Source organism: Mytilus galloprovincialis, chromosome 1 (genome assembly GCF_965363235.1).
Source record: "Mytilus galloprovincialis chromosome 1, xbMytGall1.hap1.1, whole genome shotgun sequence".
NCBI lineage: Eukaryota > Metazoa > Mollusca > Bivalvia > Mytilida > Mytilidae > Mytilus > Mytilus galloprovincialis.
In genome coordinates, this window is record NC_134838.1 from 48,776,595 (window position 1) to 48,789,806 (window position 13,212).

At 31.9% G+C, this 13,212-nt stretch overlaps 1 protein-coding gene across 9 annotated transcripts in view; it reads left to right on the forward strand.

The window, feature by feature from the left end:
• LOC143076721 (protein MON2 homolog) overlaps nt 1-13,212 on the forward strand; it is a 293,055-nt gene that overhangs the window by 250,774 nt on the left and 29,069 nt on the right. For 6 of the 9 annotated variants that reach the window (XR_012978768.1, XM_076252581.1, XM_076252612.1 and 3 more), the window contains 6 exons: nt 859-1,119; nt 1,826-2,024; nt 5,197-5,792; nt 6,148-6,162; nt 8,517-8,660; nt 9,161-9,289. Coding sequence is in view for 8 of the 9 variants with exons in the window: in XM_076252581.1 (XP_076108696.1) it covers nt 859-1,119; nt 1,826-2,024; nt 5,197-5,792; nt 6,148-6,162; nt 8,517-8,660; nt 9,161-9,289 (1,344 nt within the window). In the remaining variant the exon portion in view is untranslated. The remainder of the gene's footprint in view (nt 1-858; nt 1,120-1,825; nt 2,025-5,196; nt 5,793-6,147; nt 6,163-8,516; nt 8,661-9,160; nt 9,290-13,212) is intronic. The other 3 variants (XM_076252588.1, XM_076252626.1, XM_076252634.1) reach the window with 1 other exon arrangement.

Genomic DNA, 13,212 nt, shown 5'->3' on the forward strand with positions numbered 1-13,212 from the left:
AAAAAAGGGGGGGGGTTAAATTTTTCTCATTTCAGATTTCATAAATAAAAAGAAAATTTCTTCTAACATTTTTTTGAGAGGATTAATATTCAACAGCATAGTGATTTGCTCAAAGGCAAAAAAAACCTTTTAAGTTCATTAGACCACATTCATTCTGTGTCAGAAACCTATGCTGTGTCAACTATTTAATTTTAGATTTAAAAAGTTTGAAGAAGAAATCTTTAATTGATTTGTAAAATCTTGGCATTTGTTTTGTGTAAAAAAAAAACCATGTAATGTCAAAAATTTGATCACAATCCAAATTCAGAGCTGTATCATGCTTGAATGTTTTGTCCATACTTGCCCCAACTGTTCAGGGTTCGACCTCTGCGGTCGTATAAAGCTGCGCCCTGCGGAGCACCTGGTTTTTTCTTACACTTATTTAATTTCTCCAATGACAATGTGGGGACGTGGGGTATGTGAGTGTGCTCACTAAGGTTCTTTAATTGTCAATGTTATCTTAGCTTTTTAAACTATTGATTGCTATTGAAAGCAATGTTGTTAGATATAGGAAGATGTGGTATGAGTGCCAATGAGACAACTCTCAATCCAAATAACAATTTATAAAAGTAAACCATTATAGGTCAAGGTATGTTGTTAAATATCTTGGTTTAAGTCACTTGACATAGAAAAAAAAGTCACATTTTTTTTTCATTACAGCACTTGGAAGAATAATACAAAGTTTTATAGATAATTTTTTATTACATGAATGATTTTGTATATAATGTGACCACTAAAGTAAACAAATGATTGTCTGTTTTTTTTGGGTTTTTTTAACAATAACTTGTAACGGTTTTACATAAGAATTTTCTCTTTCAGTGGAATATTTCTGACTTTTTCTACCAAAATCGGGAAAGAATTGCTAAAGAACTCGAATCAGACTTGTCAGAAAATGATAGTAAAAAACTTGGTATGCCTGCTTTTGACTCCTTATGGATGTGCTTGTATAGCAAACTTGGAAAACTATGTGTGGACCAGAGACCAGCTATAAGAAAGAGTGCAGGACAGACTTTGTTCTCAATGATATCAGCTCATGGCAGCCTCCTTTATAAAGACACATGGCAAAAAGTGTTATGGCAGGTAGGACTTGTAAAAGATAACTTAATGCACATAAAGTATCACAGAAGGATTTGACAGTACACCAGACTACACTAACCACCTCCATGGGACTCTTCCAAAAATAGACCAACAACCAACAAATTACACATGATCCAAATAGTCTGACTCTAAATGGGCATGAAATGTGGTTAAAAGTTTTGATCAATATGGTCAAAATTAATTTCTTGTCTTTTTTTATTTTTTTGTACATTCTGTAGTTTTTGGGGAAAAAAATTCACAAGGGCTACATACCCGGTTGGCAGTAGTCAAAAACATTTTACACATTTTTGGTTTTTTTTTAACTAAATTTCATATATGATAATATGGCATAAACAATTTGTTCCAGACTTGAGGAGCATACAAATTCCTCGGGAATTGACCACCCTACTTTTCAATTCGAGAAAAGAAATAAAAAATGAAAGTTTCAAGTTAAGGAAGTTCGCTACTCAGTTTCAAAATAATCCAGAATTACAATTTAGGGTTTGTTTTGAATAGCAAATGGCAGGAAATAGTAATACATGTATTTTAGAATTTATTACTTGTAGTGTTTTAGTAATACTGATAATAGTTTCACTGTAAGTTCTATTTTGGCTTGAAATATTTCATATTTTATGATTAGGTGTCTAATCTTGTATTTATATAAAAGAGAGACATCTTTCAGTTCTAATCTTCGACACTATTTCTTCAGGTTTTGTTCCCCCTGTTAGCAGATGTACAGAAACTGTCAAGTCAAGCTTCTAATGTTAGAGACGATGCAGCAACAGGGAACATTCTCATTCATCATTCGAGAGATACAGCAGAAAAACAGTGGGCAGAAACCAGAGTTTTAACACTTGCTGGTGTAGCTAGAACTTTCAACTCAAAACGAAGATTTCTTCAACCAATAGGTTTGTAAATAAATGAAAGCCAGCTATAATATCTTTCATTTTCACTTTAAAGTAAATCTTGTAATCTAAATAAAGGATTGGTTCAAGTCTCCACTTTTATAAAACTTAAAAATCAAACATTATCTTAGATAAATATAAAAATAAGGAGACATGATATGATTGCCAATAAGACAGCTATCCAATAAGTTTATATGATGAATATATAAGCAATGTTTATCAATATTAACTATAATGCCCACAGCCTTTGCAGTTTCAAGTTTTAATGCTAAAATAATGTCATAATAGCTAAATAGATAAATGCAAAATAGTGTCCATTTCCAATTCTTTACAAGTAGTATCTCATACAAGTTTGAAAGTTGTATATGTACTCAAGTTGCAAATGTTTTCTTCTCTTCAGTTATTAAACAGTCTTTTTTCAAGTAAGCACTTTATGCAGTATGTTAATATGTTTAAATGCTTCAATGATTTAAAACTTTTTTCCTATTTCATTTTCCTTAAATTTATGTTTTTATGCCCCTGCCACTAGGCAAAGTAGACATTAAGGTTTACCCTTGTTCTTCTGTACTTACATATACTCCAAAATTGTTTTCCGTTCTCTGACTTTAGTTTGCCTCAACAAATATTTTGAAACTTAAGTACAATGATTATTGCCACTAAACATTGATCAAATTTGTCTTTCCGCATTAAGTTTTAAAGAAAACAAATCCTTCATTCCATAGGTTTGAACTAGTACATGAACTCTTGCATATATAAGCATCTGTGTCCCATTGACACATTTTTCTTTCATGTACTTTTTCTTTTATTATGATTAAAGAATAATAGCAATATCATTACACTAGTGTATAATTGCATAGATACGTTATGCTATTAAATAAAAATAGATTTGTTATCCTCTATGATTACTTCTATTACTTTTATGAACTTTTAATTGACTCGTGACAACATTTCCCATTAATATGTCTGAATGTAAGTATTCATTTTTACTAATTTCTCATTTTTTTCCCCACCAATAGACTTTAACCAAATAAATTCATTTCTTTATTATCTACATAATACCTGGTAAAAGGGAAACCTTTAGAGACAAAATATGAAAAATACAGATTAATAAAGAATTTATCACTTTAGGTTACACATTAGTATTTGTTTTGTTGTTGCAATTTTTACCTAGAGAATTTCTTGATTGACTAAACTGAAATATTAAAATTAAGAAATAATCGATGCAAGCTATACTTAATTGTATCATGATTATTTTTGCCCGGGCGATAGTGAGGGCTAAAATAACAAGAATATAATGCCTACCCATGTTAAAACTACAATAAAGTTTGGGTAGGCTCTTCTATGAACCTCCCTTTTTAGCTCACCTGGCCCAAAGGGCCCAGTGAGCTTTTCCCATCACTTTGCGTCTGTCGTTGTCCGTCATCGTTAACTTTTACAAAAATCTTCTCCTCTGACGAAACTACAAGGACAAATTAAACCAAACTTGGCCACAATCATCATTGGAGTATCTAGTTTAAAAAATGTGTCCGGTGACCCGGCCAACCAACCAAGATGGCCCCCATGGCTAAAAATAGAACATAGGGGTAAAATGCAGTTTTTGGCTTATAACTCAAAAACCAAAGCATTTATAGCAAATCTGACATGGGGGTAAAATTGTTTATCAGGTCAAGATCTATCTGCCCTGAAATTTTCAGATGAATCCGACAACCTGTTGTTGGGTTGCTGCCCCTGAATTGGTAATTTTAAGGAAATTTTACTGTTTTTGGTTATTATCTTGAATAATATTACAGATAGAGATAAACTGTAAACAGCAATAATGTTCAGCAAAGTAAGATTTACAAATAAGTCAACGTGACCGAAATGGTCAGTTGACCCCTTTAGGAGTTATTGCCCTTTATAGTCAATTTTTAACCATTTTTCGTAAATCTTAGTTATCTTTTACAAAAATCTTCTCCTCTGGAACTACTGGGCCAAATTAAACCAAACTTGGCCACAATTATCATTGGGGTATCTAGTTTAAATAATGTGTCGGCTGACCTGGCCATCAAATCAAGATGGCCGCCACAGCTAAAAATAGAACATAGGGGTAAAATGCAGTTTTTGGCTTATAACTCATAAAACCAAAGCATTTAGAGCAAATCTGACATGGGGTAAAATTGTTTATCAGGTCAAGAACTATCTGCCCTGATATTTTCAGATGAATCGGACAACCCGTTGTTGGGTTACTGCCCCTGAATCGGTAATTTTAAGGAAATTTTGCTGTTTTTGGTTATTATCTTGAATAATATTACAGATAAAGATAAACTGTAAACAGCAATAATGGTCAGCAAAGTAAGATTAACAAATAAGTCAACATGATAGAAATGGTCAATTGATCCCCTAAGAAGTTATTGTCCTTTATAGTCAATTTTTAACAATTTTCATAAAATTTGTAAATTTTTATTAACACTTTCCACTGAAACTACTGGGCCAAGTTCATTATAGATAGAGATAATTGTAAGCAGCGAGACTGTTTAGTAAAGTAAGATGTACAAACTCATCACCATCACCAAAACACAATTTTGTCATGAATCCATCTGCTTCCTTTGTTTAATATTCACATAGACCAAGGTGAACGACACAGGCTCTTTAGAGCCTCTAGTTTTATTGTTAACAAGCAAAGGACTGGCACTGTAAATTTTCAGAGGGAGGACTATTGAACAGCCAGCATGAACGGTTGTTGTATCTAGGTCCAATATGTCAATTTCGAATCGCAACCTGTTACAGTCTTAATAAATGAATTAGTAACAACATGTGCATCATTTAAGAGTTTTGAAGCGTTTTAAGTTAATGAAATATATTAAATGCATGCCAATTTGATAAAATTCATTATTCTGCAGTCAGTGGGGATCCAGAAATTTCATAAGTGGGGGCCCACTGACTGCCTAAGAGGGGGCCCGCTCCTTTCACGCTTCAGTGATTCCCTATATTATCAACCAACATTTTTCCATAAAAGGGGCCTCCCCTAAATCTGCCTCTGGCAGTAGTCAAAATACACATGTGCAAACAAATTTAATTGGATTTAGAGCATGAGTTTATTCACAAAGCAAAAGAAGCAAGTCATATTAGAATGTTTAATACAACACAATGTCAATAGAATAATTTCAAACTGCAAGTTTGCTTTTGTGTTTTGCAGGAGATTTTCCTCGAGCTTGGACACTTTTACTTGAATATTTAGAAACTGCATCATTGTGTCAAAGTGCTGAAGTATCACTAGCAGCACTCAAAAGTTTCCAAGAAATCTTACAAATTAGTAAAGATAAACCAGAGGATCAGAAAATCGAAGGTTTACCTCAAATGGCCCCACCTCCAGAGGAGGTCATTCATAGAACAGAGGACGGAAAGTCAAACGAACAAGTGCAATCAAACAAACTGTCATCTGATGTTGAAACTGAATATGATCTTTCTTTATGGACTGCTGCATGGAAAGTTTGGTTAAACATTGGAACCAATTCAACAAAACCACCGAAAGTTACAAACAAATCTGTCAAAGTTTATGTTCCGTCTCAAGCTTTCTTGACAGCACTTATACAAACATTTCCTTATCTCTTTGAACATATCAAACCCAGGTTTGTTACTGCTGATTTACAGAAATTGTCATCAGTATTACAGATGGCGCTGTCTGTACCTGTACATGGTGATGCTTCACCATTCATTATACCCTCCTACCCAGAAATCACAGTCACACCATTACAGGAAGCAGTACTGCAAGCAATGGATGTCCTTATTAAGGTAAAGGAAATATCAATCTATAAAATTAGATTGGTCTTTTTTGAGGGGTGTGAGTTAGCCCAAAGAATACTCATGCCATGAAACTTATGTTGGAAAATCTCGAGTATTTAGGCTATCAATTTTTGTTTATATATATGTCTGGAATCATAAGATGTGGCTATTGTATGACTACAAAATAAGCAGTTGAAAGGCATTATAAATGATGAATTTGCTTAATCTATGAATATTAATCACAATTTCTATGTTTTAATTTCATACTTATTAGTTCTCTCTTATTATATCTATATATTTTTATTTAGTAAGCCGCTTATACAGTATTATTTGTTCTCTTTTTATATGTTTTATTTTGATTTAGTTGGCAGCTTCTAAGGTAATAATTGTGTTAGAAGTTTGGCTGTGAAATTGCTTTTGACCTTTATCAATAACATAGTTGATATATTTTGCCTCATTTCATGTGGGAGGAAGACTTTTAACTTAAATGTATTGTATTTAAAATCAAATAATTTAATTTTGGTTGTAAAATGTCTTTTGATTGGATGACCATGTTTTGTCTATCAGCTCATAGACATAGTTTTGTCATGTGACTGTGGTGTCACCAACTTTTTTTGATTCATTAACCCTGGCTTAAAATGGAATTTAATAGAATTTAATTATATGGAATGATTGTAATATTTTGTCTATCTATTCGAAATAACATAAAAAATGTGTTGCACACTTCGGAATAACTGGCTAGCATTATTTAGTGTGCACCACATTATTTATGTTATTTCTTCATAGACAGAAAAAATATTACAGCCATTCCTTAAATATCTTTTTATATTATTACTTCAGCAAACTTCCTGTATTTTCTGTACTGGCAATGATTCTGAATTTATAAAGTGTATACAATAACAATAGCAATCACTGGATACCATAGGATGGTTGTAGGGATTGACAAAGGAAATGATATTGAATAGCTTAAGAAAAATATTTTGAAGAATTATTTTCTCTACTTTGGTGGGAAATTTGTCTGTAATTGCACACATTAGGTCATATTCAAGTGGCTGGTTAGCCAAAAATCTGATGACATACTAGTTTTAGTAGTGAGTGTGGTAGAACATATTGATAATAGAGTAATTTACTAATACTTCTATAATCCTTATATGGCATGGATATTTCAATCTATTGTATGCTACTATATCTGTGTGAAACAAGCTGTAGTAAGTGTGTTAGTGCCTTAGTGTAATCCCTCTTAAAACCAGATTTGTAACCTTTCAAGGTCTAAATACTAAGCAGAATGGCCAATTTAAGCATCTCCTACTTGTCATGTTTAAAGCTATTATTTCATTTCTAGACTGTATGATGAATGCACTGATCTGGTATCAAGTTGTACATTGAATATAAGTTTGAAGTTCCTTAGTGAAACCCATTTTAACACAATATTTTTATGCCCCACCTACAATAGTAGAAGGGCATTATGTTTTCTGGTCTGTGCCTCCGTTCGTCCGTTCGTTCTTTCGTCCGTTCGTTCTTTCGTCCGTTCGTTCGTTCGTCCCGCTTCAGGTTAAAGTTTTTGGTCGAGGTAGTTTTTGATGAAGTTGAAGTCCAATCAATTTGAAACTTAGTACACATGTTCCCTATGATATGATCTTTCTAATTTTAATGTCAAATTAAAGTATTGACCCCAATTTCATGGTCCACTGAACAAAGAAGAAGATAGTGTGAAGCTCAGGTTAAAGTTTTTGGTCAAGGTAGTTTTTGATGAAGTTGAAGTCCAATCAACTTGAAACTTAGTACACATGTTAACTATGATATGATCTTTCTAATTTTAATGCCAAATTAAAGCATTGACCCCAATTTCACGGTCCAGTGAACATGTAAAATGATAGTGCGAGTGGGGCATCTGTGTACTATGAACACATTCTTGTTTAGCCATAATATTAAAGCAGTATAGCCAATTTAAGTTTCTGCTTAAATTGATGAATTGAGCTACAATTTCTTTCATGTTACAGTATCTCTTCTGAATGATGAATGAAGTATTCTGGTCTTAATTTCTGCAATGAAAAACTACAAACTCCTATGTGTGTGTCTATGCTAAAATAAGGTTTCATACTTTTATTGTCTTTTATACTTAAAAGAAACGATACAGGACATGATTTCAAAGATTATCTATTTATAGAATGGTGTTTACTATTTTAATTCAAGTATTTTTTTACACATTGCTTCATACAGCATAGAATTTTCTATCACTTGCTTCAGTTAAAATGACATATTCATTGAAAATAATTCAATTTTATTTCAATTTTTTTTTTTTTTTAAATAACTTTTTACCTTTCTTTTAATTTAAAATTAACTTCCAGTTAAACAAAATCAAAATATTTTTTCTTTGAAAATCAGTCTGAATGTTTCCAATCAAAGCTAGTAAATAAGTAGGTTAATGGAATGCCTCATATTGAAAAGTTTTAGGTCTATAAATTCTCTCCTAACATTTAAAAAAAAATTGTATAATTTTAAAAAGTTTATATTTAATTAGATAAACATGATGATGTTACAACATTAAATCTGCATAAAAGGAAGACTTCATTAGTAACTGCTTGTGAAAACTTCAATTACAGTTTTGGGGAAATTTTGGATATTCTGTCTAGAAATGTGGAATTTCCCAGAGATTTAGTAAATTTGAACAGGATACTATGTTTTTGCAAACAAACATTGAACCATGACACCTGTTATATTTATACTATTTAGGCTGTACATAGTGGTCCTGAACAAATGCAGTCTATGTATCCAGATATATACCACCAGTTGTTAACCTATGTGGAGTATGGTGTCAGGGTACCAAAATATGGACAAATAGAAGCCAAAGCTTTTGGAACTGTGAAAGGACCACAGGTAAAACATAAGATTCTTGAAGATTAAAAATCAAGGTGTCAAGGGACCTTAATATAAATAAAATTTCAAAACTTGATATTTAATTGGAACTTAGATAGATTGGAGCAAAATAAATTTTTGAATTATTAAAAAAAAAGTTTCATAACTGCCTATAAAAGATGATTATGTGAAGCATCCTAACAAGTTTGCATGATTGCTTCTGCACATGGCTGATGAACCTCAGTCTGAATATATTGCATAGAATAAAGAATAGAAAGTTTATGTTAATCAAAACCCATCGTAATTTATAAAATTGAGAATGGAGATGGAGAATGTGTCAAAGAGACAATAACCCGACCATAGAGCAGACAACATCCGAAGGTCACCAATGCACAGATATGTTAAGTTTTTGTTTGAGGGTGACTTCTATCATAGCTTATTTAACCTCATATCTCTTGTAGATATTGATAATTCTGTGACAAAATTCTTTCCACACTGTTTTGTTGACATTATAATTGTAGGTGGCCTGGGTGACCATGAACTTTGTTCCCTTTTCTGAGAAGTGTGTAGAAATGGTTGTGGATCTGTATCGAATCACTGCCAGACATACTGCTGTTATAAATGGTCATATACTAGAGAACATCATTAAGGTATTTACAGAAAATATCTCAAAACTAATTAAAATATAAAGCATATACATTAGATATTCTGTGTTCTTGAACCAAGAACATTTAATATATGATTTGGACATACTGGAAGTAGAATAATTTTTCTCTGTTGCATGGAAAAATAGATTTATTTTCTTTATATGAATTATTAAAGATAAACAGAGGCTTCTTTTATGTTAGTTATGGCGTTTTAGCACTGTTAATTACTTTTAAGTTCTTAGACATTACTATTGGGATACTACAAAATTGAACATTTACTTTAATTTGCAATATAAAAACCATATACTTGCATTGTTAGATAATATATGATTCATCTGCACTAGCTAGGAAATATGAGAAAAGCTTATTGGAATATTTTTTGGCAATATAGGTCTCTGTTGAATAATGATCATTTTGTGTTTTTAGATTATTTGCTATCATTATTTAAACCCTAAGACATTAGAAATTCATCTGCAAGAGAATCATTAACCAAAATAAGTGATAAGTAGGCGTTTTACTTATGTCATTGATTCTAATTTAAATTCTCTACAGAACCTAGGTTTGATACAATTTAAAAGTCTGATGTCTTTTTTATCCCACTAATTACAGTTCTATGTTGTCGGAGATTGGACAAATTATATTAATGTTGTATTGCGTAAAATTGATGGTTTTTTTTTTTATATTGTCAGTCATTAGTAGCCAGGTATCTAAATAAAACATAATTTCATATTATCACGAAATAATAATCTTAATAAAACAGGTTGACATTTAACTTAAAAAACAAGAAAATGATAATTCTGACATGGTTTATCACCAGCCCAGTAGGGTAAAACTTGAGTGCTGATGTGAAAAATAGCAAGCTGAAGCAAAGAACAATTTATGATAAGACTGCTTTTTTGGACCCTTAAATTTGTCAATTTTTATAGAAAGATTTTGTTGGCAGGTCATTTATCAAATAATTTGAGTAAAATGTCAGTTTTCAGTCAAATAGGTTGGTTTGACATCACAGTAGCATCACAAATGACACCCCTGCTCAAAATTAACCAAAATGTATGATTCCATTTCCAAATGATGTTCCTCTTTGCATAAAGTACCTTCTATTAAACATGCAGATATGAAAATAAGAGCTAAAAAGGGGTTTTTAATCGCATAATATGCAAGACTAGATGTCTAATAATTTATTGGTCATCAGAAATTGCAACAAACAGTTTACCTGTACTGAAAATGTTTAATATGAAATTTAAAACAGGCAATTATATAATAAATACTTTTGGTCTTTGAGCAGTAATCATTTCTACCATATGATACATAAACACTTTCTGTTAGGTGTGAAGTTCTCTTTTACTTTAAAGGACCTTGCAATGACTTTACTTCTTTGAACTTTTAAATTTTGTGAAGTATATCATGTCATTAGCAACTAACTACCTGCTGGTTTCCAGTGTTGTTGTTTATTCAAATCTTCATGAATTGCAGAACAAAATGTATGTCAGAAGGAAGATAACTCATGCAGAGAAGGATATAAGTTGTCTTTCTTAGTCTGTAAATATATTACTTTCTCCATACTAAATTCTATATAACAAGTTCATATTATTTAAGTAGCCTTTTGCAATATTCAGAAAATGTGTATAAGTGTTCTAAAGTGTTCTAAAGTGTTCTAAAGACCCATACAAATTCCACATGAAACAACTGGCTTCCATAACAACAAGCTGAGAAAGAAAAATTCTGTTTGCCAAAAATATGCATGAAGATAAACACATCTTAAAGTGGAAATATAGATATTTTACATTTATTTATTATAATTCAGCATGTTTGGAATCTTTCTGGACATGTCTCCTTGACTAAGCAACCTTACATATCTAGGTCTGAATTTGGATCTTTCAGTTATGAAATAACACTGAATACTATGAAAAAAAGCTATACTTGTTGCAAAAGTGTTTTCTGTGATAAAGTTCAAGCTCTATGTTGAAATATAGAACACCATAAGAAAACAAAACTGAAAATGGCACATAACGCAACAAATAATGTGACTTGCATTGTAAGGGTACATATAAAAATAAGATGTGGTATGATTGCCCATAAGGCATCATTTCACCAGAGACAAAGTGAGCACAAATATGTCACCATCGCCCTTCAACAATGAGCATATCCATACTACATAGCAAGCTATAAAGCTCCCATAATGATAAATGTGAGACAATTCAAATTAGAAAACTGACAGCCTGATTTATGTACAATACATTAAACAAAAAACAAATAAGATAGAAACACAAATATGTTAAACAGCCACAAACAACCACACAATTAAAGACTCCTGACTTGGGACGCCTGTAGAAGATGGCAATGTTTTAAGCAAGATTTACCATTTTTTATGTCACATTTATGGGTATTATGTTTTTTTAGTCTGTGTGTCTGTTCATTTGTCCAGCTTCAAGTTAATGTTTTTTGTCAAGGTAGTTTTTGATGACGTTGAAGTCCAATCATTTTAAAACTTTGTACACATGTTCCCTATGATATGATCTTTTAAATTTTTATACCAAATTAGAGTTTTTACCCCAACTTCAAGGTCCACTGAACATAGAAAATGATAGTGCAAGTTGGGCATATGTGTTCTATGGACACATTCTTGTTTTACGTATTTTGTTTTTATGCCCCATTAATGAGCATTATGTTTTCTGGTCTGTGTGTCTGTTCATTTGACCGTCAGTTCGTCCATCTGTTCTGCTTCAGGTTAAAGTTTTTGATCGAGGTAGTTTTTTATGAAGTTAAAGTCTAATCAACTTTAAACTTAGAACCCTATGATATGATCTTTCTAATTTTAATGCCAAATTAAGAGTTTTTATCCCATTTTCACGGTCCACTGATCATAGATAAATAAATGAGACATCCGTGTACTAGGGACAAATTCTTGTTTATGAATTATAATCGAGAGGCATGTACATATCAAAAATGATAGCAAGTCAAGAACTACTACGAAAATAAATTATGGAAATCAACAATTGACTCCTTATTGGGTTATTTTCCTTGAATGAATTTTCCAGTCTTATTTTGATAACCTCGGAGTGAATCTGGATCAAACATGTTCACATTCTAACTTAGTATGTGAAAAATAGCTGCCATTGTTGCTATCTATTTGTATGTTGCATTGTAGCCAAAGTGTGCAATTCGTTCTTTAGTTAAGAAGGTTGAATATTGACCTGAGTCAATGGAATGCTGTAGGTTAATGTGGCCTGATGTACTACATGTTTGTTTGTCAGTCCCTTAAACACTTTGGTTTCAAGCTCAGACAACTTGACAAAATCTTGTTTTTTTTTTACGTCATTTGTACAACCAAGTCTATCCTTTTCTTTAAAGCTGTATCAATGATCCAGTTGACTTTTCCTTAAAGCTGTATCAATGAACCAGTTGACTTTACTTATATCATCATAAAAATTAGAATTTGTTGTATATGATTACCAATGAAACAACTATACACATGAGTTCAAATGAAATGGAAATAAGGAAGATAGAGCTACCATATGACCTTCAGCAATGAGTTGTCATTTTCCCATACAAATCTTTTCTTTTCAATGCTTATGTACCATTTGGCTGGCTATTTCTATATCACCATAAAAGTAAGTAGTTGTTGTATGATTAAGAATGAGATAACTATCCACCAGAGTGAGTTCAAATGAAGTGGGTATAAGCATTACAGGCCAATGTACCTCTTCAGCAATGAGTTGGGGTAGGGTTGAGCACTCACAAATATGTTTGATCCTGCCACATTTTTTATGTCTGTCCTAATTCAGGAGCCTTGAGTTCTATGTTTGTTGTTGGTTCTTGCATGTCATATTTGTTATTGTAAATTGTTTTGATATAAAATAAAGTTGGTTTCTCTTTTGAATAGTTTCTCATTTGTCATGTGTCTTTTATATCTGACTATTGTCCTG